The 26203-nt window shown below is 69.8% G+C and overlaps 3 protein-coding genes across 4 annotated transcripts; 2 read left to right on the forward strand and 1 right to left on the reverse strand.

Annotated features, from left to right (window-relative positions):
• The first annotated feature begins 1047 nt into the window (after positions 1–1047).
• On the forward strand, positions 1048–8973 carry BEST2 (bestrophin 2). The gene is made up of 10 exons (XM_074857488.1): positions 1048–1199; positions 2436–2530; positions 3086–3319; positions 4352–4506; positions 4589–4666; positions 5778–5930; positions 6007–6087; positions 6189–6340; positions 8655–8779; positions 8852–8973. The coding sequence occupies exons 1-10, from the start codon at positions 1048–1050 to the stop codon at positions 8971–8973; spliced, it is 1347 nt and encodes a 448-aa protein (XP_074713589.1).
• A 109-nt stretch (positions 8974–9082) lies between these two features.
• On the reverse strand, positions 9083–16660 carry HOOK2 (hook microtubule tethering protein 2). 2 transcript variants are annotated; one of them, XM_074857498.1, is made up of 22 exons: positions 16561–16660; positions 15922–16007; positions 15709–15781; positions 15331–15381; positions 15097–15229; positions 14939–15006; positions 14612–14674; positions 14362–14442; positions 14018–14178; positions 13151–13291; positions 12849–13050; positions 12086–12196; positions 11879–11966; positions 11515–11584; positions 11311–11424; positions 11161–11227; positions 10828–10859; positions 10639–10709; positions 10316–10419; positions 9922–10029; positions 9766–9837; positions 9083–9480 (listed from the first exon to the last, which is right to left on the reverse strand). In XM_074857498.1, exons 1-22 carry the CDS (start codon positions 16609–16611, stop codon positions 9337–9339), a joined length of 2091 nt encoding a protein of 696 aa, XP_074713599.1. In that variant the 5' UTR covers positions 16612–16660; the 3' UTR covers positions 9083–9336. The 2 variants fall into 2 exon arrangements, with proteins under 2 accessions (XP_074713599.1, XP_074713600.1); XM_074857499.1 differs by lacking the exons at positions 15097–15229; positions 15331–15381; positions 15922–16007; positions 16561–16660 and having other exon boundaries at positions 15709–15777.
• A 5596-nt stretch (positions 16661–22256) lies between these two features.
• On the forward strand, positions 22257–25868 carry RNASEH2A (ribonuclease H2 subunit A). The gene is given in 13 exon segments (XM_074857487.1): positions 22257–22442; positions 22986–23057; positions 23294–23307; positions 23309–23360; positions 23363–23420; positions 24131–24218; positions 24653–24704; positions 24707–24789; positions 24949–25036; positions 25115–25162; positions 25165–25237; positions 25664–25719; positions 25722–25868. Coding segments are annotated over 13 exon segments (885 nt in total). The 5' UTR covers positions 22257–22315; the 3' UTR covers positions 25796–25868.
• The last annotated feature ends 335 nt before the right edge of the window (positions 25869–26203 follow it).

The following is a 26203-nucleotide window of genomic DNA, read 5'->3' on the forward strand; positions in this document are numbered from 1 at the left end:
GCTCAGGACCTGCCGGACAGGAGCAGCCGCTCCCCTGGGGATTACGGGGGAAGGACCCAGGTGTCCAGGCCCCCCCCCGCCCTCCACAGGGGACGTGTGTGTCCCCCCCCCGCCCCCCCGCAGCCCCAGGGTAGGGCCAGCCCCGGGACGGTATTTAAGGGACAGGGACGGGACGGTGGCCCCAGACTGGCGGTGGCCACCCCACGCTCGGGTCTCCCACAGGTGAGCTGGGGGGGGGTTGGGGGGTGTGACAGTGCCCTGTGGCCTGTCCTCAGGGGGTGGGTGTCCCCAGGGTGCTCCCAGGGTCCCGTTTCACTGTCCCCAGGGTGTGGGTGTCCCCCCCCCCCCCCGGTATCAGCTCAATGACCCCCCCAGGCGTGTGTCCCCCCCTCTCCAGGGTTTGGGTGTCCCCAGAATGTCCCCAGGGTGCCCCCAGGGCCCCATTTCACCGTCCCCAGGGTGTGGGTCCCCCCCTGGGTATCAACTCGGTGACCCCCCAGGTGTGTGTCCCCCCCCTCCAGGGTTTGGGTGTCCCCAGGGTGCCCCCAGGGTCACACTTCGCCATCCCCAGGGTGTGGGTCCCCACCCGGTATCAGCTCAATGACCCCCCCAGGTGTGTGTGCCCCTCTCTCCAGGGTTTGGGTGTCCCCAGAATGTCCCCAGGGTGCCCCCAGGGCCCCGTTTCACCGTCCCCAGGGTGTGGGTCCCCCCCCCGGTATCAGCTCAGTGACCCCCCAGGTGTGTTCCCCCCCCCTCCAGGGTTTGGGTGCCCCCAGGGTCCCGTTTTGCCATCCCCAGGGTGTGGGTGTCCCCCCCCCCGGTATCAGCTCAGTGACCCCCCAGGCGTGTGTCCCCCCCTCTCCAGGGTTTGGGTGCCCCCAGGGCCCCATTTCACCATCCCCAGGGTGTGGGTGTCCCCCCCCCCGGTATCAGCTCAGTGACCCCCCAGGTGTTTCCCCCCAGCCCCCCTCAAGGGTTTGGGTGCCCCCAGGGTTCTCCCAGGGTTTTGCTGTCCCCAGGGTGCCACCGCGTGTCCCCACGGCCGCCATGACGGTGACCTACACCTCGCGGGTGGCCACCGCGCGCTTCGGGGGCTTCTCGCAGCTGCTGCTGCTCTGGCGCGGGAGCATCTACAAGCTGCTCTACCGGGAGCTGCTGCTCTTCCTCGTCGCCTACCTGGGGCTCAGCCTGGCCTACCGGTGCGGGGGGGGACACGGGGGGGGACAGGGGATGTGGGGGGACACGCGGGGACACACAGGATGCGTGGGGACGTGCATGGATACGTGAGGGTGAAAAGGAATGGGGACACGGCGGGGACAAAGTGCGTGGGGACATGGGGTGCACGGGGACGTGGGGGTACAGGGGGTGCACAGAGATGTGGGGGACACATGGGGACACATGGGGTGCACGGGGACGTGGGGGACACGTGGGGACACAGAGAGTGTATGGGGATGTGGGGGACACCTGGGGACATGTGGGGTGCATGGGGACATGGGGGACACATGGGGTGCATGGGGACATCGGGGACACATGAGGACACATGGGGTGCACGGGGACGTGGGGGACATGTGAGGTGTGTGGGGACCCCATGGGTGTGCGCGGGGACATGCAGGGACACATGGAGTGCACGGGGATATGGGGGACACATGGGGTGCATGGGGACGTGGGGGACACGTGGGGGACACGTGGGGTGCACGGGGACATGGGGGACACGTGGGGACACACAGGGTGCATGGGGATGTGGGGGACATGTGGAGGACACTTGGGGTGTATGGGGACATGGGGGACACATGGGGACACGTGGGAACACACGGGGTGCGTGGGAATATGGGGTACACATGGGGTGCATGGGGACATGGGGGACACATGGGGACACGTGGGGTGCACGGGGGCATGGGGGACACGTGGGGACATGTGGGGCACACAGGGATGTGGGGGACACGTGGGGACACATGGGGTGCGTGTGGATGTAGGGGACATGTGGGGTGCACGGGGACACCGTGGGGGTGCGCGGGGACATGCAGGGACACGTGGGGTACATGGGGATATGGGGGACACATGGGGACACAGGGGGTGCACGGGGACGTGGGGGACACCTGGGGACATGTGGGGTTCACGGGGAAGTGGGGATACATGGGGTGCATAGGGATGTGGGGACACATGGGGACACGTGGGGTGCACAGGGATGTGGGGGACATGTGGGGTGCACGGGGACACCGTGGGGGTGTGTGGGGACATGTGGGACACACAGGGATGTGGGGGACACGTGGGGACACATGGGGTGCACGGGGACACGCAGGGACATGTGGGGTACGTGGGGGATGGGGACACAGAGGACAGGGGGTGCACAGGGATGGGGTGCACGGGGACACGGGACGCAGGGACCCGGGGGGGGGGGGCTGGGACGGTGACACCCCCAGCCGGGTCCCCCCCAGGTTCCTGCTGTCGGAGGCGCAGAAGCGGCTCTTCGAGAAGCTGGTGCTCTACTGCGACAAGTCGGCCAACCTCATCCCCGTCTCCTTCGTCCTCGGTGAGACCCTCGGGGCCCCCGGCCCCCTCCAGGACCCCCCAACCACCCCAGACCCCCCCGAGACCCCCCCAGGCCACCAGTGTCCCCACAGAGCCGCCCCAGACCCACCCCCCTCCTCCCCATCTCCTTCATCCTCGGTAAGAGGCCCCAGGATCCTCCAGTGCCTCCTCCCAGGGTCCCCAGCACCGCCCAGTGCCCCCTCCCAGTGTTCCCAGTGTCCCCAGCTCCCTCCTAGCACCTCCTCCCAGTGCTCCCAGTGTCCCCAGTGCCCTGGTTCCCCCTGTCCCCCTCCCAGTGTTCCCAGTGTCCCCAGCTCCCCCCTAGCACCTCCTCCCAGTGCTCCCACTGTCCCCAGTGCCCTGGTTCCCCCCCAGTGCCCCCTCCCAGTGTCCCCAGTGTCCCCAGCTCCCCCCTAGCACCTCCTCCCAGTGCTCCCACTGTCCCCAGTGCCCTGGCTCCCCTCACCCCGTGTCCCCACCACTCCCATTCTCCCCAACTCCCCCCACTCCCCACCCCAGTTGCTCCCAGTGCCCCCAGTGCATCCCAGTCCCGCAGGTTTCTACGTGGCGCTGGTGCTGGAGCGCTGGTGGGGGCAGTTCCGCAGCGTCCCGGCACCGGACGGGCTCATGGTGGCCGTGGCGGGCAACGTGCACGGGGCGGACGCGCGGGGCCGCATCCTGCGCCGCACGCTGATGCGCTACGGCAGCCTGGCCGCGCTGCTGGTGCTGCGCGCCGTCAGCACCGCCGTCTACAAGCGCTTCCCCACCACCGACCACCTCGTCGAGGCCGGTGCGTCCCCCCCGCCCGTCACGGAGGGGGGTGACGTCAGCACGGGGGTGGATGGGCTCAGCGGGAGGGCGGCGGGGACCCCCCCCGGGGTGGTGTCATGGCAGCGATGTCACGGCGGGGGGGGGGTGATGTCATCACGGGGCTGGGCACTGATGGCACTGGGTGTCAGCGCTGCTGGGCGGCGACGTCACGGGGCGGCGGGTGATGTCACGGGGCAGCAGGTGACGTCACAGAAGGTGGCGGGTGACTTCACGGGGTAGCGGGTGACGTCACGGAGCAGCGGGTGACATCATGGGGCAGTGGGTGACATCATGGGGCGTCAGGTGACATCACAGGCTGGTGGGTGACATCACGGGGCGACAGGTGACATCACGGGGTGGTGGGTGACATCACAGGGCAGTGGGTGACATCACGGGGTGGCGGGTGACATCACAGGGCAGCAGGTGACGTCACGGGGCAGTGGGTGACATCACGGGGTGGCAGGTGACATCATGGGGTGGCAGGTGACATCATGGGGCAGCGGGTGACATCATGGGGCGTCAGGTGACATCACAGGCTGGTGGGTGACATCACAGAGCAACAGGTGACATCATGGGGCGGCAGGTGACATCATGGGGTGGCAGGTGACATCACAGGGCAGTGGGTGACATCATGGGGCGGCGGGTGACATCACAGAGGCTGGCGGGTGACATCACAGGGTGGCGGGTGATGTCATGGAGGCTGGTGGGTGACATCACGGGGCAGCAGGTGATGTCACAGAGGCTGGCGGGTGACATCACGGAGTCTGGTGGGTGACATCACAGGGCGGTGGGTGACGTCACACAGGCTGGTGGGTGACATCACGGGGCGGCAGGTGACATCATGCAGCGGCGGGTGACATCACAGGGCGGCGGGCGATGTCACGGAGTCTGGTGGGTGACATCACGGGGCGGCGGGTGATGTCACGTGGCAGTGGGTGACATCACGTGGCAGCGGGTGACGTCACAGGGTGCCAGGTGACGTCACGGGGGCAGACGGTGCCGCTCCCCCCAGGGTTCCTGACGCGGGAGGAGCGGCGGCGCCTCGAGGGGCTGCGCTCGCCCTACAACAAGTTCTGGGTGCCCTGCGCCTGGTTCGGGGCGCTGGCGGGGCAGGCGCGGCGCGAGGGGCGTGTGCGCGACGACTGCGCCCTCAAGCTCCTGATGGAGGTGCCCCCGCCCCCCCCAACCCCCCCAACCCCCCCGGGGCCCCCTCTGAGCCCCCCCCAACCCTCCCGTGCCCCCCCCCCAGGAGCTGAACCGCTTTCGGGGCCACTGCAGCCTCCTCTTCCACTACGACTGGATCAGCGTCCCACTGGTGTACACCCAGGTGGGCACTGGGAGCACTGGGAACGAGGGGGGGGCAGGAGTGGGGACACGGGGAGGGACACGAGGGGTCAAGGAAGGACGGGAGGGGGGAGGGACACGGAGAGGACCCAAGAGGGGCGGAGGGACGGGGATGGGGGGAATTGGGGGGGTCTGGAGGGACGGGGGGGGGGACAGGGATGGGTGAACGAGGGGGGGGCTGGAGGGACCCAGGGGGACACAGATGAGGATGGAGGGACATGGGGACACAGAGAGGGATGTAAGGACATGGGGGGACGTGAAGGGGACATGGGGGGGGCATGAGGGGATGTGAAGGGGACACAAAGGGGACATGAGGGGACGTGAAGGGGACATGGGGGGATGTGAAGGGGACATGGGGGGATGCAAGGGGGTGTGAGGGGGACATGCGGGGACAGGAAGGGGACATGAAGGGGACGCAAAAGGGATGTGAAGGGGACATGCGGGGACATGAAGGGGACATGAGGGGACGTGAAGGGGACATGGGACATGAAGGGACACAAAGGGGACGTGAAGGGGACATGGGGGGGGCATGAGGGGGTGTGAAGGGGACACAAAGGGGACATGAGGGGATGTGAAGGGGACATGGGGGGACATGAAGGGGACATGAGGGGACATGGGACACGAAGGGGACATGAAGAGCACACGAGGGGATGCGAAGGGGACATGGGGGGACAGGAAGGGGACACAAAAGGGACATGGGGGGACAGGAAGGGGACATGAAGGGGATGTGACGGGGACATGGGAGAACGTGAAGGGGACATGGGACACAAAAGGGATGTGAAGAGCACATGAGGGGATGCGAAGGGGACATGCAGGGACATGAAGGGGACATGGGGGAGTGTGAAGGGGACACAAAAGGGACATGGGGGGGACGTGAAGGGGACAGGAGGGGACGTGAAGGGGACATGAGGGGACACGAAGGGGACTTGGGGGGACAGGAAGGGGACACAAAGGGGACATGAAGGGGACATGAGGGGATGTGAAGGGGACATGGGGGGACAGGAAGGGGACATGAAGGGGACGCAAAAGGGACACGGGGGGATGTGACGGGGACACGAAGGGGACGCGTGGGCGGTGGTGACGTCCCCCCGCAGGTGGTGACCATCGCCGTCTACACCTTCTTCGTCACCTGCCTCATCGGGCGCCAGTTCCTGGACCCGGCCCAGGGCTACGCGGGGCACGAGCTGGACCTGGGGGTCCCCGTCTTCACCCTCCTCCAGTTCTTCTTCTACGTGGGGTGGCTCAAGGTGGGTGGGGGGAAGCGGGGGGGGGGGGCTCTGGGGGACACAGGGTGGCCCTGGGGACACGGTGGCCCCGCCGCAGGTGGCTGAGCAGCTCATTAACCCTTTCGGGGAGGACGACGACGACTTTGAGACCAACACGCTCATCGACCGCAACTTCCAGGTACCCCCCGGGGTGACCCCAACATCTGGGGGGGGGCACCTGGGGGTTTCGGGGGGACCCCCAGCCGCGCGGGGGGGGACACCGAGGCGTGTGGCCCGCAGGTGTCGATGCTGGCGGTGGACGAGCTGTACGGGGAGGTGCCGGCGCTGGAGCGGGACCGGTACTGGGACGCCGCCAGCCCCCGGGCGCCCTACACGGCCGCGGCCGCCCCGCTGCGCCAGCCCCCCTTCCGCGGGTCCGCCTTCGACGTGGCGTGAGTGGGGAGGGGGCCCCCGAACCCCCGGGATCCCCCCCGAACCCCCGGGACCACTTCAAACCTCCAGGACACCCCCCAACCTCCGGGATCCCCCCCAACCCCCCAGGACACCCCCCCCTAAACCCCCGGGATCCCCCCCGAACCCCCGGCACCACTTCAAACCTCCAGGACACCCCCCAAACCCCCGGGACCCCCCCCAACCCCCGGGATCTCCCTCCAAACCCCCAGGACACCCCCCCCTAAACCCCCGGGATCCCCCCCCAAACCCCCAGGACACCCAAACCCCCGGCACCCCCCCCCCAAACCGCCGGGATCCCCCCAAGCCTCCGAGACCCCCCAAACCCCCGGGAGCCCTCCCCCCCAGACCCCCGGGATCACCCCAAGCCCCCAGACCCCCCCCCAAGCTCCCAGGATCCCCCGTCTCAGATCCTACAGCCCCTCCCAACCCCTCTGGGAGGGGCCCTGGGGAACCCAAAAACTTCCTGGGGTCACCCAAAACTCCAGAGGGCTCCAGGGACCCCCCCACCCAACAACTTGGACCCCCAAATTGACCCCCAGATCCTCTCCAGCCAGGCCCCAGTGCCCTGGTTACCCCTGTCCCCCCTCCCAGTGTTCCCAGTGTCCCCAACTCCCCCCTAGCACCTCCTCCCAGTGCTTCCAGTGTCCTCAGTGCCCCCTCCCAGTGTTCCCAGTGTCCCCAACTCCCCCCTAGCACCCCCTCCCAGTGCTCCCACTGTCCTCAGTGCCCCCTCCCAGTGTTCCCAGTGTCCCCAACTCCCCCCTAGCACCTCCTCCCAGTGCTTCCAGTGTCCTCAGTGCCCCCTCCCAGTGTTCCCAGTGTCCCCAACTCCCCCCTAGCACCTCCTCCCAGTGCTCCCAGTGTCCCCAGTGCCCTGGTTCCCCCTGTCCCCCCTCCCAGTGTTCCCAGTGTCCCCAATTCCCCCCTAGCACCTCCTCCCAGTGCTCCCACTGTCCCCAGTGCCCTGGCTCACCCCTGTGCCCCCTCCCAGTGTCCCCAACTCCCCTCCCAGTGTTCCCAGTGTCCCCAGCTCCCCCCTAGCACCGCCTCCCAGTGCTTCCAGTGCCCTGGTTCCCCCTGTCCCCCTCCCAGTGTTCCCAGTGTCCCCAATTCCCCCCTAGCACCTCCTCCCAGTGCTCCCACTGTCCCCAGTGCCCTGGCTCAGCCCTGTCCCCCCTCCCAGTGTTCCCAGTGTCCCCAACTCCCCCCCCAGCACCCCCTCCCAGTGTTCCCAGTATACCCAGCTCCGCCCTAGCACCCCCTCCCAGTGCTTCCAGTGCCCTGGTTCCCCCCAGTGCCCCCTCCCAGTGTTCCCAGTGTCCCCAATTCCCCCCCAGCACCCCCTCCCAGTGTCCCCAACTCCCTCCTAGCACCTCCTCCCAGTGCTCCCACTGTCCCCAGTGCCCTGGCTCCCCCCTGTCCCCCCTCCCAGTGTTCCCAATTCCCCCCTAGCACCTCCTCCCAGTGCTCCCACTGTCCCCAGTGCCCTGGCTCCCCCCCCATCCCCCTTTCCAGTGTTCCCAGTGTCCCCAATTCCCCCCCAGCACCCCCTCCCAGTGCTCCCACTGTCCCCACTGCCCTGGCTCACCCCTGTGCCCCCTCCCAGTGTCCCCAGTGTCCCCAACTCCCCCCCCAGCACCCCCTCCCTTTGTTCCCAGTATCCCCAGCTCCCCCCTAGCACCCCCTCCCAGTATTCCCAGTGTCCCCAGCTCCCCCCTAGCACCCCCTCCCAGTGCTTCCAGTGCCCTGGTTCCCCCCAGTGCCCCCTCCCAGTGTTCCCAATGTCCCCAACTCACCCCCAGCACCCCCTCCCAGTGTTCCCAGTGTCCCCAACTCCCCCCTAGCACCTCCTCCCAGTGCTCCCAGTGTCCTGGTTTCCCCCATCCCCCCTCCCAGTGTTCCCAGTGTCCCCAACTCCCCCCTAGCACCTCCTCCCAGTGCTCCCAGTGTCCTGGTTTCCCCCATCCCCCCTCCCAGTGCTCCCACTGTCCCCAGTGCCCTGGCTCCCCCCACCCCTGTGTCCCCTAAACTGCCCCCGAGACCCCTCCCTGAAACCCAAAACCACCCAGGGACCCCCAACGCCCCCCAGGGATCTCTGGCCCCCTCAGGGACCCTAAAACACTCCCAGGGACCCCATGGCCCAGCCTGGGACACCCCCCTGGGGGCTGGGGAGGAGGCCAGGGGTGTCCCCAACACCTGGGGGGCAGTTGGGGGTGACCCCAGCTGCCCAGGGGGGGGTTGGAGTGACCCCAATGTCTGGGGGGGGCTCGGGGTGACCCCGGTATCCCCCAGGCTGGCCAAGGAGGAGATGCAGTTCCAGCCGCTGGAGGACATTGGGGAGACCCTGGGGGACACCCTCGAGCCCCCCCCGCGGCCCCCCCCGGGCGCCTTCACCCAACGCTTCTCCCTGCTCCGCCGCAAGAACAGCTCCGTCTCCGAGGGGGGGGGCGGCCCCGAGCCCCCCCCGGGGGCCCCCCCTGCGCCTGCAGCCCCGGGGGATGGGGACAGCCTCGGGGGGGACACGACTGTCCTCCTGGGGGACACCCTGGGAGGGGGCAGCACCCCCCATGACCGCTGGCTCCTGCACCCCAGCATCGATGATGTGGTTTAAGGGGGGGGAACCCCCAAAACACACAGACCACCCCCCCTGCCCGCCCCCCTGCCCCTCCTCAGCCCTATACGACGCTCCCGAGAATCTCCACCAGGAATAAACCCCCAGCCCTGAGTCCTGTGGTTTTATTGAAAGGATTTTTTTTTTGGCGGGGGGGGGGCGCAGGACCCCCCCACCTCACAGAAAAGGGGTACAAAAATAGAAGTGCTAAAAGCCCCCCAAAGAGGGGGGCAGGGTCTGGGTCCCCCCAAGAGAAGGGGGGGGGTGACGGCAAGCCCGTAGTGTCTAAAATGGGACCAGCCCAGAGAAGGGCCCCCCCGGCCAGGTCAGCAGTTTGGGGGGGGGCCCCCCCCAGGCACTTGGTCAGCGGTTGGGGGGGCGGCCGTGGGGGGGCCGGGCGCGGCGGGCGGCGGTGGCCAAGCGCTGCTGGGCCAGGAAGGACTGAGCCCCCCCGGGGGGGGCCTGTGGCCCCCTCCCCTCACTTGTCTGCTGCTGGAATGCCAGGCCCTGGTAGGGGTGGGGTGGGGTGGGGTGGGGTGGGGGGGGGGACACAGGTTGAGTATCAAACCCCCCCCCCCGAACCCAGAATGCCCGGGGGGGGGTTTACAGGGACCCCCCGCCCCCCCCAATTGGATATATTTACCCCAACCAACTCTCTCCCCCAATTACACCCCCCCCCATAAACACCTCCTCCCTCCTGTGGTATCTGTGACCCCCCCCAGGGGCACCTGCCCCCCCAAGGGGTACCCCTGCCCCCCCCCGGGGGTCCTGCGCCCCCCCCCCATCGCTCACCATGTTGTACCAGGCGGTGACGAGCAGCCGCTCCTCCCGCTCCCGCTGCGCCCGGCTCCGCTCGCAGTCACTCTGGGGTGGGGGGGGGCAAGAAACGGGGGGGTTAAACCAGATTTGGGGACCCCCCGGGATCCCCCCCAGCGCCCCCCCCCTCACCTCCAGGTGCCGGATCAAGGCTTCCTTCTCCTGCAGCTGGGTACGGAGAGCGCGGAGGACGGGGGCTGCGGCGGGGCCCGGGGGCTTCGGCTCCAGCGCCCGCATCACCTGAGGGGGGGGGGCAACAGCGTGGGACCCCCGACCCCCAACACAGACGAGGCTTCCCCCCCCCCCAACTCTCTGCCCCACCGGGGGATCCCCAGCACCTCCCAAAATATCCCTGGGCCCCTCCCCAGCCAAGAGCAGCCCCAGGATCCCCCCCCCCAACTCCAGGCTATTTCTATGGGTTCCAGAGCCCCCCGTGCACCCAAGAGACCCTTGAGAAGGGTCTTAGAGCCCCCCCCAGCATCAGGAGGGTATTTGGGGGGGTCCCCGAGCCCCCCCAGCCCCGCACCGCGCGGGCCCCCCCGGCGTGCCGCCGGCAGCGCTGCTCCAGGGTGCGCAGAGCCTCCTCCCGCCGGCGCAGGGTCCGCTGCAGCTCCTCCACGTGCCGCTGCCCTGTGGGGGGGGGGGGAACAGAGAAAAAAAAAAAACTGGGGTCCGGGTGGGGGGGACCCATATCTGTGTGTTCCCCACCAACCCGCAGCCTTCCCGGGGCAAACTGAGGCACAGCTCAGCACTCTGCCCCCCCCCCCCCCCGCCCTCCTCCCTGTGCCCCCCCACCCCAGCCTGGGGTCCCCCAACACCCCGACCCCCCCCGGGACCCCCCCCCTGTACCGCTGCCGTCCCCGCGTGGCTCCGGCTCCTCGTCCCCTTCCAGCTCTGCCCCCGCCTCTGGCAGCTCCTCTCTGGGGGGGGGACAAGGAGGGGGGACGCACACACACGGGTTGGGGACACGGGGACGGGCTGCCCCGTCCTCCCACCCCGCCTGGGGGGGCCCTGGCCGCCCCCCCTGCTCCAACTTACAGCTCCTCCAGGGTCTCCTTCAACAGCAACAACTGGGGGAGGGAACAAAGAGTGAGGGGGGGCCCCAGCACCCCCAGAGTTGGGGGTCCTGAGGAGCCCTGCCCCCCCCAAACCCGGGCACACCCCTTGAAACCTGAGGAGACTCAGCCCCCCCCCAAAACCCAAACTTGTCCCCAAATGTAGAAACTCCCCAAAAATACAACCTCCCCCGAACATCATGATGCCCCCAATAAAATGGAGACACCCCCCCCCCCAAGAACACTGCGACCCCCCCCAAATCCAGTAACAACATTTCTCCGACCCCCCCGACCCCTCAGGGGAGCCCCCACTCACCTCCTCAGGGGGGTCCCCCCGATCCCCCAGCGCCATCCGCAGCTCCGCCGCCACTGGGGCCTCCAGCCTGGGGGGAGGAGGGAGGGGGGGGCGTTAGGGATGTGGGGGGGGGGCGTTTGGGACACCGTGACCCCCCCCCTCAGCCCCCACCTCTGCCGGTCGTTGTCCCAAAGCCGCCGCTGGAGCTGGTCCCGCTGCAGCCGCAGCGTCGCCTCCTGCGCCTGCAGCCGCCGGTTCTCCCGCTGCAGCCGCGCCACCATCTCCCTGGGGGGGGTCGGGAAGGGGTCAGGGGGTCTGGGGGCGCCCCCCCAAAAAAGGCTGGGGACACTCCCCCCCCCCCGCCCCTGCACCCACCTCAGCTCCGCAGGCAGGATTTCGGCTGCCAGGTTTCCTGCCGGAGCCGTGCCCTCCTCCAGCACCGCGTCTGGGGGAGACGGATGGACATGGAGAAGTTGGGGGGGTGGGTGGGAGGTGACACCCCCAAACTACACCCCGTCACCCCCTGGAGACAATACTGTGCCCCCCCCAAACCCTAGTTCCTCCCAGTGTTACCCCCCAGCCCAAAGCCCCTGCCTCGAGTGGCGATTCTCTGGTGTCTCGTATGAAGGTTGTGCTCAGCGGGGTCCCTCCTCCCCCAGGAGGGTCTGTACCCACCCCCCGCGGTCTGTAACCCCCCAGGGGTCTGTCACCCGCCCCCCCCCGGGGGTCCCGCACCCACCTGCCTGGCGCAGGCAGCTCTGCTGCACCTGAGCGCAGCGCAGCTCCTCGTTGGCCTCGCGCAGGGCGTCCCGCTCCTCCAGCAGCCGCTGCGGGGAGGGGAGGGCTCAGCGGGGGGGGGGGGACGTGGGTGTCAAGGGCGGGGGACCCCCCTATTGAGGGGGACCCCCCCCCCCGGTGTCTGGGAGGGGAGGGGACAGACCCCCACCTCCTTCTCCTTGTTCAGCGCCTCGAACTTCTCCTGCAGGTTCCTGAACTCCACCTGCCATTTCTCTGCCCGCAGCGCTGCCTCCGCCTGCTGCCCGCTCAGCTCCTCCACCTGGGCGGGGCCACCGCTGACCACGCCCCCCCGCCAAGCACCCCGCCCCTCCCCACTTAGCCCCGCCCCTCCCTTAGCTCCACCCACCCGCAGCCACCCCACCTGGGATGGGCCCATCCACCTCCCCATAGGCCACGCCCCCTGCTGCATGGCCCTGCCCCACCCACATGCCTGTCAGCATAGCCCCGCCCCCTGCCCAAGGCCACACCCCCTGGGCCCAGCCCTGCTGCACCAGGACCTGGACTGTGTTGTCCCGCCCATCATCCCATAGCCCCGCCCACCAGCCTATCACCCCGCCCCCCGGAACAGCCCCACCCACCACACACCTTCACACATGACCCACAGGTGGCCCCGCCCCCTCCCCACTTAGCCCCGCCCCTTCCCTTGGTTCCACCCACTCACAGGAGAACCACCTGCAATGGCCCCGCCCACCTCCCCATAGGCCACACCCACCCACATCCCTGCACCGCTGTGGGGAGGAGCCTGTCAGCATAGCCCCGCCCCCTGCCCCGAGGCCACACCCCCGGGGCCCAGCCCTGCTGCACATTGCCCCACCCACCACCCTAAAGCCCCGCCCCTTCCCTCGCCCGATCCAACTGCAGTGCAGTGCCCAGCTCCCTAGGCCCCGCCCCCTCCCCGAGGCCCCGCCCACCTGCCTGCGGGCGGCCTCCAGCTGTGCGCAGCCGGCCTGGGCCCGGCCCAGCTGGTGCTGCAGCGCGGCGGCGCGGCGCAGCTGGGCGGCATGGCGCTCCTCCAGCGCCCGCACCCAGCGCCGCAGGTCGCCCGCCGCCGCCGCCCGGCCCCGGTACGCTGCCACCGCCGCCTCCAGCCGCCCCGCCCGCGCCGACGACGCCCTGCGTGCAGGGGAGTGTGTGTGTGTGATTGTCCCCCCTCTCCCTGCAGGGAGGGACACCCTGAGCACCGGGGGACACCTCCCCCTCCGCGGGACCCCACCTCAGCACGTCCATCTCGTCGCGCAGGGCTCGGGCCTCCCCGGCCAGGCCGCTCAGCTCCTCCGCCCGCGCCTGCAGCCCCCGCGCCTCCCGCTCCAGCCGGCTGCAGCGCGCCCGCAGCTCCTCCTTCCCGCTCTCCAGCCTGCGGGGGGGGGACCCAGGCGTCAAGGAGACACCCCCCTCCCTATGGCGCACGGTTCTGGAATGCCCCCTGCCTCCCATTTTCTTTCTCTCCGGGACAAATTCTCCAGAATCCCAGAATCCTTCAGGCTGGAAAAGCCCCTCGGGGTCATCGAGTCCAACCCTCAGCCCGACTCTGCAAAGTTCTCCCCTACCCCACATCCCCCCACAGCTCATCCAAACGGCCCTTAAACCCCCCCAGGGGTGGGGACTCCACCCCCTCCCTGGGCAGCCTGTTCCACTCTCTGACCACTCTGCCGGGGAAACATTTTTCCCTCCTGTCCAGCCTGACCCTCCCCTGTTGCAGTTCAAAGCCGTTCCCTCTCGTTCTGTCACTAATTCCCTGGGAGCAGAGACCAGCCCCAACCTCTCCACAACGTCCTTTCAGGGAGCTGCAGAGAGTGATGAGGTCTCCCCTCCCCTTCTCCTCCTCACACTGAACAGCCCCAGCTCCTTCCATCGCTCCTCACAGGATTTATCCTCCAGGCCCTTCCCCAGCTCGTTGCCCTCCTCTGCCCTCGCTCCAGCCCCTCGAGATCTCTCTGGGATTGAGGTGCCCAAACCTGGACACAACCCTCCAGGTGTGGCCTCACCAGTGCAGAAATTGGGGCAACCCCCACAAAAGGATCCAGATGCCCAGGCTGACCCCCCTCTCCCTGCCCGGGGGACCCCGGCGCCTGGCTCCTACCGGTAATTCTCCTCCTGCAGCTGCTCCACCTGCGTCTGCAGCACCAGCAGCTTCTTGGCAGCAGCGGCACCGGTGGCGTCGGCCTCCAGCTGTGCCTTCTCCTCCCGCAGCGCCCGGTTCTCCTCTGCCAGGCTGCCCTTCTCCTCCAGCAGCACCGCAACCTGCCGCCCCCGGCGGGACCCAGGCGTCAGAGGGGGGACCCAGGCGTCCGGGTGTCCCCCCCCGGGGTTCCTGTGAGTGGGTGCGCCCAACCCTCATACAAGACAGCAGAGAATCCCCTCCCACTCGGCAGTACCGCCTTGGGTACCCTCACCCCAACTCTGGAAACTGGGGGGGTCACCCACCTGCTGCTCCAGCTCGAGGCAGCGCTGCTGCGGCCCCCCGGCCTCCTCAGGCTCCTCACTCAGGAAATAATAGCGCCGTGACTGCGGGGGGGGGAGCGGAAAGGGGGGGGTTGGTGCTAGTGGGGGCACCCAGACACCCTCAAACCCCCCCAGTCGCTCCCCATCCCGCCCCCCCGCTCCCCAGCTTACCCCAACCTTGGGTCTCCCCGTCTCCCCCACCGACCCCAGTCCTGCCCCCCCGTCCCCCCACCTGCGTGTCAAAGTTCCCGTACGTCTCCGCCGCCATCGTCTCCGCCGGCTCTTTATCCAAAAGCTGTGGGAAAAAAGAAATTATAAAGTGGGGTTTGGGTGGGGCTCTTCAGGGCCCCCCATAACCTCCACGGCTTCCCAAAAATCCCCCAAGAACCCCCCCAAAACCTTCCCACAAAGCCCTCTGGCCATATTCACCCTCAGGTCCCCAGGATGCCCTAAAACCCCCCCCGAGCCCAACCCACAGGGCCCCCCAACCCCTGTTGTCCCCTCCAACCCCCCCCCCGGGTCCCCAACACCCCCTGGGGGACCCCCAAACGGCCCCCACCTCCTGGATGGCCGTCATCACCACGTGCTGCACCGACTCTTCCAGTGTCATGATGCGCTGGATGTGCTCTGCAAGGTGTGGGGGGGACGCAGGGGAGTGAGGGGGGGGTCAGGGGGGGCATTTCGGAGGGGTGGGGGCTCCCCGCCCCCTGCACCCACCTTCCCGCCTCTCGCAGCTCACAGCACACCCCAGCACCAGTCGCACCAGTTTGCCCAGTTGCTCCGGGTCGGCGCGCTGGGCCGCCAGCGCCACATCGGGCACGTGCTGCTCTTCCACCACCTGGCCCAGGACCTGGGGGGGCTGGGGGTCAGCCCCCCCCCTCTGGGGGAACCTCCCCACCCCGAAACGCGGGGGCCCAGATGCCTGGGTCCCCTGTGCACCCCCACACTCACATCCTGCCAGTACTCCAGGACGCTCTGCAGCACCTTCCGCAGGTTGCTCACCTGCAGGGGGGAAAGGTGGGACCCCCCTGGACCCCCAAAATGCCCCCCCCCCACCGCTGAGGAGCCCAAAATGCTCCACCTCAGGTCTCCCAAAACAGCCGTCCCCACCTGAACCCCCCAAAACCAGCTCTGCTAACCAACCTCCCAATTGTGTCCCCTAAACCAGCCGCCCCCAGACCCCCCCCAACCCAACCCCTCCAACCCCTCCGCTCCTCCTCCTCACCCCCCCGGGCAGACCCAAGGCTGAGACACCCCCCCGCAACCTGACAGGGGCTCGTGTGCGTCCCCAAACGTGCCCCCCCCCCGGCCAGCGCACGCCCCCCCCACCTTCAGCCGCCAGTTATCCTCGGCGTCGTCCCGGATCCGGCCCAGCCACGTCTCGTTGAACCACGAGGCGTCGCTGGGGGGCACAGGGGAGGGGGGGGTGTCCCCAAAATCAGGTCCCCGCTTCCCACATTGCCCCCATCCCCACTCAGGGGTGCCCCAGACCCCCTGGGGGGTGTCCCCAACATGGGGGCGCACCGTCCCCCTGCCACTCACATGCTGTGCAGGACGTGGGCAAGTGCCACCCCACTGGCCAGGTCCTGGGGGGAGGTGCAGGGCGAGGGGGGGGTGAAGGTCTGCAGCTGGGGGGGGGGCACAAAGGGCAGGGATCAGAGCACAGCTTGGCCCCAAAACAGCTCCTGGACCCGCTCAGGGCTGAGAACGGACAACTCATGTCCTGCCCCCCCCTTGCAGACACGGGAGCCCCCAAACCTGCACAAACCTCCCCAAGCCACTGCAGGGGGGCCAGGGCCCCCCCTTTTACCCTCAACTGTGTCCCTCCCCAGGCGGGGGGGTAGCAACGACCCCTGAGCTGCCTCCCCCCCCCCTTCATCCCCCCCATTAGCTCGGGGCAAAGGGCGCCAGGGGGGTCACTGGGTGCAGGGGGGGTCACAGGGGCCCGGCAGGTGCCCGGGAGGAATCACAGGGCTGGGGGGGGGGGGTGGGGGGGGTGTCACAGGGCCCCGGGGGGTGCCCGGGGGGGTCCCAGGGCCGCAGGAGACACCCTGGGACTCACAAGGGGTACGGGGAACCTGGCAGGGAGATCACACGGGCGGGGGGGCGCCCGGAGGGGGGGGGGTCACACGGGCCCGTGAAGGTCCCAGGAGGTCCGGGGGGGTCCCGACCCCCCCTTACCCAGGTGAGCAGCGGCCCACACGCGTCCCGGCCCGCCGCCATGGCCGCCATCCCGGGGCCGGTCCGCCAGGGGCACCGAGCCGCGCCCAGAGCGGCCGCACCTGCCGGCCACGCCCCCTTCCGGCCACGCCCCCTCGGCCATCTCGGCAGCGTCCTCCTGGGCTACAGAGTTGCGGCCAGACCGGCCGTAGCTGCTGGCTCCGCCCCTTCCCGCCCCGCCGCCATCTTGGCGCCGAGCACCGCCCCGCCCGGCCCCGCCGCTGACTCAGCGCCGCGTCACCGCCCGCCCCCGCCCCTCCGGCCGCTCCCGTCTGGCCCGGCCGGGCCCGCCCCGTCGGGGACCGGCAGCCGCCAGGTGCGGGGGGGGGGGGAGGTGGTGGAGAGGGAGAGGGCGGGGGAGGCCGCGGCGGAGCCGCGCGGGGTCAGGCCGGGCCGTTCCCCCCGCGGGGCGGGGTTGGCGGCGCTGCCCCCGCTGACGTCAGCGGCGAACTCCGCGACTCCGGTTGCGTCAACGGCGCCGGGTGTGTGGGGGGGGGCGCTGGGAACGGGCCCCGGGGGACCCAGGCGGCCGACGGGGGGTGTTGGGTGTCAGCGGCGTTACTATGGCAACGCGCCCCCCTCTCCCCCCCACCCCGAGGTTTTACCCCCGCGGCGGCACTTCCGGTTCCGGGGTGGGGGGTGTCCGGGGACCCCCGCCCGTGTGGCTCCGGGGGATCCCCCAGTGCTCCCAGTACGGCTCAGGAGCCGCCCCACAGCTCTCCCAGAGCGGCCCTGGGGACATCCCAGTACTCCCAGTATAGCCCTGGAAACACCCCAGTGCTCCAGTACAGGCTTGGGGACATCCCAGTTCTCCCAGTAGAGCTTTGCCCCCCACCCCACCATGTCCCAGAGCACCCCCTGGGCCCTCCCAGTGCCCCCAGTCTGGCCCCAAGACCCCACCAGTGCTCCCAGCCCCAGTGCCCCCCCCCCAGGCATCCACGCCCAAGGCATGATGGGAAATTCCCACCCTGCGGGGCCTCCCGGTTCTCAGCGGCCGCCCCGGGCACCTCCGTCCCCCTGAGCCACCATCCCCTGGGCCCCCCCACCCCCCCCAGCCCCGCTGCACCAACACTCAGGTGCATGGTCACCCCCCCCCAGTTAATCCCAGTTCCCCCAGTCTTATGGGTTGGGGGGGGGGTGTGGTGTGACCCGGTCGCCTGCGCTCTCGCCCACTGCCTGGTGTGGGGGGAGGATGGTGAACGCCCGGGTCCCCTGGGGGGGGCCCGCAGAGCCCAGCCCCGGACGCTTGGGTCCCCCGTACAGGCAGCGCCCCCCCCGCACCGAAAACCCGGTGGCGGTTGGGGCCGTTGGGGCACCCAAAGGTGACACCAAGTGAGAGACGCTGGGGGGGGGGGGGGGGCAGGGGCACGCTGAGGGCCCCCCAGACCTGGGACCATTCTGGGACCCCCCCAGCCCCCCCCCGCGCTGCAGCTGGAGGACCCCCGTGTCGGGGTAAGAGCCACCCCCCCCCCTCCCCCTGTGTCACCCCCCCTCCCCCCGACTTCCTGCTCCCGCCACTTCCTGGCGGGGGGAGGGCGGCCGGGTCTAACCCCCCCCCCCCCCCCCGCCTCAGTTTCCTTCATGGGGGGGGTTAGAACCGGGGCAGGGGGGGCCCGGCCGCCTGGGGGGGGGTCACGGCGGGGGGTCTGGCCGGGCCTGACTCAGGGGCTGCTCACGGGGAAGGAGAAGTCAGGAGGGAAAATCAGACGGACCCAAAATCCCCTAAAATCCAGCGTGGGGGTGGGGCCCGGCCGCCTGGGTCCCCCCCCCGGGAAAGCCCCGGGGGCTGCCGAGACGGGACGAGGCGGGGGGGACCCCTGTGCCGCCACCCCACACACGTGTCCTCGTGCGTGCACACGCGTGTGTGTCCCTGCCCCGCCCCGGCAGGCCTGGACTCGCCGCTCGTTAACCGGCGTCCGCCCCGCCCGGACGCCTGGGTGCCCCCCCCCGGGCACGGGCGTCCCCGGGGACCCGCGGGGGGGGGGGGGGGGGGGTGTCCCGTGGGCTCGGCCCGGGCGTGCGACGCCGGGGCACGGGGAGGGAAGTGACTCACGTGACGCTGACGGTGACTCGGGGAGGGGACCCAGGGGTCCGGGCACCCGCAGCGCAGGAGCTGACACGTGTGTGCGCACGGCCCTGGCACAAGGGGACACGCGTGTGCTCTGTGCTCGCCCCGGCTCTGGCGTGGGCTGGGATCACACGTGTGTGCACCGGGACACGACTAGGGCCTGTGCTCACGTGTGTGCGTACTGGGACATGCTCAGAGCCTCTGCTCACACACGTGTGCACCCAGACATGTGTTGGGACTTGTGCTCACATGTGTGTGTACTGGGACATGATCAGGGCCTGTGCTCACACACGTGTGCACCTGAACACATAACCAGGGTTTGTGCTCACATGCGTGTGTACTGGGACATGATCAGGGCCTGTGTTCACACATGTGTGCACCCGAACGCATAACCAGGGTCTGTGCTCACATGCGTGTGTACTGGGACATGCCTAGGGCCTGTGCTCACATGTGTGTGCACACAGACACGTGTCCAGGGCCTGTGCTCACACATGTGTGTACTGGGACACGACCACAGCCTGTGCTCACACGCGTGTGCACCAAGACACATGACCAGGGTCTGCTCACATGTGTGTGCACCCAGACATGGACTGGGGCCTGTGCTCACACGCATGTGCACTGGGACATGCCCAGGGCCTCTGTTCACATGTGTGTGCACCCAGACACACAACCAAGGCCTGTGCTCACACACATGTGCACCTGAACACATGACCAGGGTCTGTGCTCACACATGTGTGCACTGGGACATGCCCAGGGCCTGTGCTCACACACGTGTGCACCCAGACACACGACCAGGGGCTGTGCTCACACGTGTGTGTAGTGGGACATGCCCAGAGCCTGTGTTCACACGTGTGTGCACCTGGACACGTGCTGGGGCTTGTGCTCACATGTGTGTGCACTCAGACATGTGACCAGGGTCTGTGCTCACACGCGTGTGCACTCGGACATGCGTTGGGGCCTGTGCTCACACACGTGTGCACTCAGACACGTGACCAGGGTCTGTGCTCACACACGTGTGCACTCAGACATGTGTTGGGGCCTGTGCTCACACACGTGTGCACTCAGACACGTGACCAGGGTCTGTGCTCACACACGTGTGCACCTGGACATGTGCTGGGGCCTGTGCTCACATGTGTGTGCACTCAGACATGTGACCAGGGTCTGTGCTCACACGCGTGTGCACCTGGACATGTGCTGGGGCCTGTGCTCACACGCGTGTGCCCTCCCGAAGCCCCGCCCCCCCCGTGTGCTCACAGCCCCGTGCCCCCCCGTGCCCCCTCCCCGCCGTTCCACACTTCCCCTCCCCGGGCGGCCCCGCCCCTTCCCGCACGTGGGCGTGTCCCGGCGCGGGGGGGCGTGGCCCTGGGGCGCCGCAGCCAATGGGATCGCGCTTCCGCCGCGGGCGGGTATAAGGCGGGCGGGCGGCGCGGCGCGGGGTCGCGGGTTCGGGTCCCGCCGCCGTCTCCGCTCCCTTCCCCGGTGTCACCGCATGTGCGCGCGGATGGAGCCGCCGTTTTACCGCCCCGCGCCCTTCCCGGGCAGCTTCTGCCGGCCCGAGCCCGACTACGGGGCGCTACCGGGGGCGCTACCGCCGGGGGCCCCCCCCGAGCCCTTCCGCGGGCTCAAACCGGCGCCCTGCCCCGACGGCGGCTTCTTCGGCGGCGGCGCCGGTACCGGCGGCTTCTTCTACCCCGGCCCGGGGGAGCGCGACGGCTTCACCGGCAGCTTCGCGCAGGCGCTGGACGAGCTGCACCAGCCGGGGCCGCCCAACGTGGCGCTGCCGGAGCCGCCGGGGCTGACGGCGGCGGCGGCAGCGGCGGCGGTGGGAGGGGGAGGCCCCTTCCCGGGGGTCCCCGGAGCGGCACCGGAGGCGGAGGCGTCCGAACCGGGCCCGGACTCTCCGGAGCGGCTTCAGGCGGAACGGCGGCGGCTGCGGAACCGGCTGGCGGCGAGTCGGTGCCGGCGGCGGAAGCTGGAGCGCATCGCCCGGCTGGAGCAGCGCGTCCGCGGGCTCCGCGCCCAGAACGCGGCGCTGGCGGCCACGGCGGCCGGGCTGCGCGCCCAGGTGCGGCGGCTGCGCGGCTCCGTGCGCGACCACGCGGGCTCCGGCTGCCCGCTGCCCCCCGGCGCCGCCCTCGGCTTCTAGGGACCCCCCGGGGGGGGACCCGGGAGAGCGCCCGGACCGGCCCTGCCCCGGCTGCCGCCCGACGGGGACCCCCATGGACACCCCGACGGGGACCCCCAGTACAGCGATTGTGGGTGAGGAGAACGGCTTCGGGGGGCTCCCCCCCATGGACACCCCGACGGGGACCCCCATGGACACCCTGACGTGGACCCCCAGCATGGGGATTGTGGGTGAGGAGAATGGCTTCGGGGGGCACCCCGATGGGGACCCCCGGCACGGACACGGAGGAACGGGGAAGTCCGGGGGACCGCGGGTGAGGAGAACGGCTTTGGGGGGCTCCCCCCGGGGACCCCCCCATGGACATCCCGATGGGGCCCCCCATGGACACCCCGACAGGGACCCCATGGACCTGGATGGACCTGACGGGACGGGGACCCCTGGCACGGGGACACTGTGTGGGACTGCGCTGGATGAGGCCCCCGGCTTTGGGGGACACCCCCGGGGACCCCCATGGACACCCCAACAGAGACCCCGTGGACGTGGACCCTGTTGGTTCCAGCCGCTGCTCAGCGGGGGCCATCGCTTCTCGGGGGGGCACCTGAGGGACCCCCCCAACATGGACCTGGAGGAACTGGGGACCCCCGATGGAGAACCCCAACAGCACTTGTGAGCATGGGGGACCCCTGGACTGGGCCCCCCCCCAGAATGGACCAGTCTGAAGGGACCTGCGGGACCAGGCACCCCCGGTTGGGGACCCCCAGGGCCTGCAGGAACAGGACCTGTGGGATGGACTCAGCACCCCCAAACTGGGCCTGGGGCCCCCCCGTGGTGCCCCCCCAGCTGGGCCTGGGGACCCCTCCAGGTCTGGGGGGACCTGCAGGGCCAGGCCCCCCCCCAAACTGGGGATTCCCCCGGGGGGGGTCCCTGGGACTCATTTTGTGGGGGGCTGAGCCCCTGTTCTGTGCACCCCAAAAGCGGGGGTGTGTGGGGGGGATCCCCCCCGTAATGTTTACAGGACCCCCCGGTGGGAAACAGCCCCCGAGGGACCCCCCGGTGCCCCCATTTCCGAGGGGGGTTGGGGGGGGTTTGTTGTTGCTGTTTAATTTTTTTGTACGTTTGTATTTAATTAATAATAATTGTAATAATTGGTCTAATGGTGCTGTGTTTGGGGGGGGGGGGGGGGTGTCCCGTCCCCTCCTCGCCCCGTGGGACCCCCCCCCGCGCAGTGACGTCAGCGGAAGGGGGCGGGGCCGGGGCTTTCCCCGCTGACGCAGCCATGCCCATATATGGGCAGGCGGGGCCGTTCCGGGAACCCCCCTCCCGCGCTGCCCGGCACCGCCCGCCCCGGGGCGGCACTTCCCGGACGCTGGGGGGGCCCCGCCCCGGCCAGGACACCCCCCCCCCCCCCGCCCCCCCCCCGCTGTGACCCCGGGGGGCTCCACCCGCCCCCCCCAGCCTACATCTCCCAGAGGGCTGTGCGCGGGCCACGCCCCCTCCCGCGGGCCACGCCCCCCCCCCCCGCGATGGCGCTGGCGCGGCTGGAGCGGGACCCGGCGGGCGCGGGGCGGTTCGGTTCCGCCGTGCCCCCCCTCTGCCGCCGCCGGCCCTGCGCGCTCGGCGTGGACGAGGCGGGGCGGGGGCCGGTGCTGGGTAAGGCCGGGGGGAGGGGTCCGGTTCACCGGGGGCGGGGGGGGGGGTGGGATGTTCCGGTTCACCGGGGTTTGGGCGGGGGGGATGCTCCGGTTCACCCCGCTTTGCGGGGGGGGGGGGTGTTCCGGTTCACCGGGGTTTGAGGGGGGGGGGGTTCCGGTGCACGGGGTTCTGAATGCAGGGCGGGGTGTCCGGTTCACCGAGTTTTGGGAGGCGGGGGGGGGGTGGGATGTTCCGGTTTACCGGGTTTGGCAGAGCGGGGGGACTCTGGTCCACCGGGTTCTGAATGCGGGAGGGGGGGGGGTCCGGTTCACCGGGTTTTGGGCGGGGGGGGATGCTCTGGGTCACCCCGTTTTGCAGGGGGGTGTTTTCCGCTTCCCCGGATTTTGCAGAAGGGGGGGGGATCTCCCATGCACCGGCTTTTGCAGAGGGTGCGCCGGTGCACGGGGTTTTGCGGGGGGGGGGGGGGGGGTGTGTCCGGTGTACCGGGGGCGCACGGGGGGCCCCTTCCTCCCTCTCTTCGGTCTAACACCCCCCCCCCAGGGCCGATGGTTTACGGGATCTGCTACTGCCCCGTGGAGAAGCTGGAGGAGCTGGAGGCGCTGGGGGTGGCAGGTGGGGGCGTCCCGGGGGGGGCACCCGGAGGGGCGGGGGGGTCTTGGAGGGGGTTTGGGAGCCCCAGGAGGTTCGGGGGGGGGGTTGGAGGTCCCAAGGGTGGATTTGGGGCACGGGGAAGGGGAGAGGTGGGGGGAGGTGGTTAGGGAGCTGGGGGGATCCCCGGGGGAGTTGGGGGGTCTCAGGGGCAGTTGGGGGGTCCGTGGGGGGGGGGTCCCTCATCCCGGCCTCTGCAGACTCGAAGACGCTGTTCGGAGGCGGAGCGGGAGCGGCGCTTCGGGCTGCTGGAGGCGGCGAGCGACGTCCTGGGTGGGCGCTGCACGTGCTGCCCCCCGACCACATCTCTGCCTGCATGCAGCAGCGGTGAGACCCCCCCAGGGCCCCCAAACCGCCCGGGCACCCCACAACCCCCTGACCCCATCTCTGCCTGCATGCAGCAGCAGTGAGACCCCCCCCAGGGCCCCCCAAACCCCCCGGGCACCCCTTAAACCCCTGACCACATCTCTGCCTGTGTGCAGCAGCAGTGAGACCCCCCCCAGGGCCCCCAAACCCGCCCGGGCACCCCTTAAACCCCTGACCACATCTCTGCCTGTGTGCAGCAGCGGTGAGACCCCCCCCAGGGCCCCCCAAACCCCCCCAGGCACCCCTTAAACCCCTGACCACATCTCTGCCTGTGTGCAGCAGCGGTGAGACCCCCCCAGGGCCCCCCAAACCCCCCCGGGCACCCCTTAAACCCCTGACCCCATCTCCGCCTGCGTGCAGTTGTGACACACAACCCCCAGTTTGGGGGGGCCTGACCCTGCAGGTTCCCCCTGACCTGGAGAGTTCCCCAGGCCCAGCTGGGGGGGGGCATCACGGGGGGGCCCCAGGCCCATTTTAGGGGTGCTGAGTCCATCCCACAGGTCTTGTTCCCACAGGCCCCAGGGTGCCCCAAACTCCTCAGCCCCCCCCTCAGCACCTTTGGGCGTCCCTGACCCTCCAAGCCTGGTTCCCGCAGTCTCCATCTCCTGCCCCTCACCCCCAATTTGGGGTGCTGAGGGGTGACACCCCCCCCCCCCCAACACCCCCCCCAGAGCCAAGTACAACCTGAACGAGCTGTCGCAGGATACGGCCGTGGGCCTCATCCAGTTCGCGCTGGACTCGGGGGTACAGGTGTCTGAGGTGGGTTTGGGGGGGGCTGGGGGATCCAGAGACGGGGACCTGGGGGGCCCCAGGCTGAGGCTGAACCCCACTTTCCCCCCTGTGCCTCAGTTTCCCTTATGGGGGGGGCTGAGCAGTTTAGGGGGGAGTTGGGGCTCTGGAGGGGGATCTGGGGTGCAGGGGGGGTGCAGGGGGGGTGTGGGATTGTTTGGGGGTAATTTAAGGTGGGTTTGGGGGTTCTGGGGGGTCCAGGTTGATTTGGGGGGGGTTGGGGGTGCTCTTGGGGGGGGGTGTCAGGACACAGCAGAAGGTTCAGGCTGGTTTGGGGGAGCTGAGGGGCTTTTGGGGTGCTGGGGAGGGTCAGGCTGGACCAGGGAGCCAGGGGTGATGTGGGGGGGGGTGGGGGTGGTTTTTGGGGAGCTGGCAGTGATTTGGGGGGGCTGGTGCTCCCGCAGGTGTTCGTGGACACAGTGGGGCCGGCAGAGAAGTACGAGGCAAAGCTGCAGCAGCACTTCCGGGGCTGGGGGTGACCGTGCGCCCCAAAGCCGACGGGCTCTTCCCCGTCGTCAGCGCCGCCAGCATCTGCGCCAAGGTGGGCGCCGACCCCCCCCTGCACCCCACATCTGCTCCATTCCCCCCCCAGCTGCGCCTCAGGGCGGAGAGTTCCGTGGTGGGGTCCCGGGGGGGTGCAGGACCCCCCTCCCAACCCCTCTGGCCACCCCCAAATCCCTCTGCCCCCCCCCACTTCCAGGTCGCCCGTGACCGGGCTGTGAAGCACTGGAAGTTCGTGGAGGACCTGGGGGAGATCGACCGGGACTACGGCTCGGGGTACCCCAACGGTAGGAGTGGGGGGGGGGGGGGCTGGATCCTGGGGACCCCCAGGACACCCCTCATGCCCCCCCCCCCGTGGCCCCCAGACCCCAAGACGAAGGAGTGGCTGCGGCGGAACCTCGAGCCCGTTTTCGGGTTCCCCAGCTCGTGCGTTTCAGCTGGGGGACGGCGCGGGAGCTGCTGCAGCGCGGGGGGGTCCCCGTCAAGTGGTACGGGGGGGGGGGGTCCAGAAGGGGGGTGATGTGGGGCTGCAGCGGTTTGGGGGGATCCCGGTGTGGGGGGGGCGCTGGGAGTGGTCCTGGGATGGTGGGGTGAAGGGGGGGTGTTCCCTGTGTAATATGGGGGGGGGGAACAAGGGGTCCCCGTCTGTGCCATGGGGGGCGCTGGGGGGGGAGACAAGGCCTGTGCAGTGGGGGGGGACCACGGGGGGGTCCTGTCTGTGCAATGGGGGGATGAGGGTGGGGGGAATGTTCCTGTGCAGTGGGGGGGCACCGGGAGCCCCTGCAGTGGGGGGGGGGGGGGGGGCACAGGGGTCCTGCCCTGCAGCGGGGGGGGGGACACACACCCCTACCCGGACTTCTGGGACCCCTGTGGCCCCCCCCGGGGTCCCTGACCCCTGAGCTCCCCCCCCCCAGGGCTGACGAGGACCCCGAGGAGGACCCTGCGGCCACCCCCTCGCTGCTCTCCTACTTCGCCCGGGGCCCCCCCGGCGCCCCCCCCACCGCTTCTTCCACGAGCGCAGCCTGCGGCCCCTGGCCGAGCTGTGACCCCCCCCCGGAACGGGGACCCACCCCCCCAATAAAGCAAGTGGTTGTTTTTTAATAAAAAATGGCAAAAAAACCCAAATCCACTTTTTTCCAGGGTGGGGCCTGGGCAGTGACAGACCCGTTTATTCCCCGTGTGAAGGTGGGGGGGTCACAGGGACGGGGGGGGGCAGGCGGTGGCTGTAGCTTTTGGGGGGTCGGTGGGGTTGGGGGGGGGTTGCACAGACCTGCTGGAGTCTGGGGGAGGGGGTGGGGCTCCCTGACTTGTTGGGGGGGTTGTGGCCCCCCCTATGATCATGTGTCCCCCCCCATGGGGGGAAGGGAACTCAGGCGTCCCCCCCGTGTCCACACACCCCCCCCCCACTCCCCCCCCACCCCGTTAATCGTTCCTGGCCGGGCGCCTGGAAATCG

Source organism: Strix uralensis, unplaced genomic scaffold (genome assembly GCF_047716275.1).
Source record: "Strix uralensis isolate ZFMK-TIS-50842 unplaced genomic scaffold, bStrUra1 scaffold_219, whole genome shotgun sequence".
NCBI classification, from domain to species: Eukaryota; Metazoa; Chordata; class Aves; order Strigiformes; family Strigidae; genus Strix; species Strix uralensis.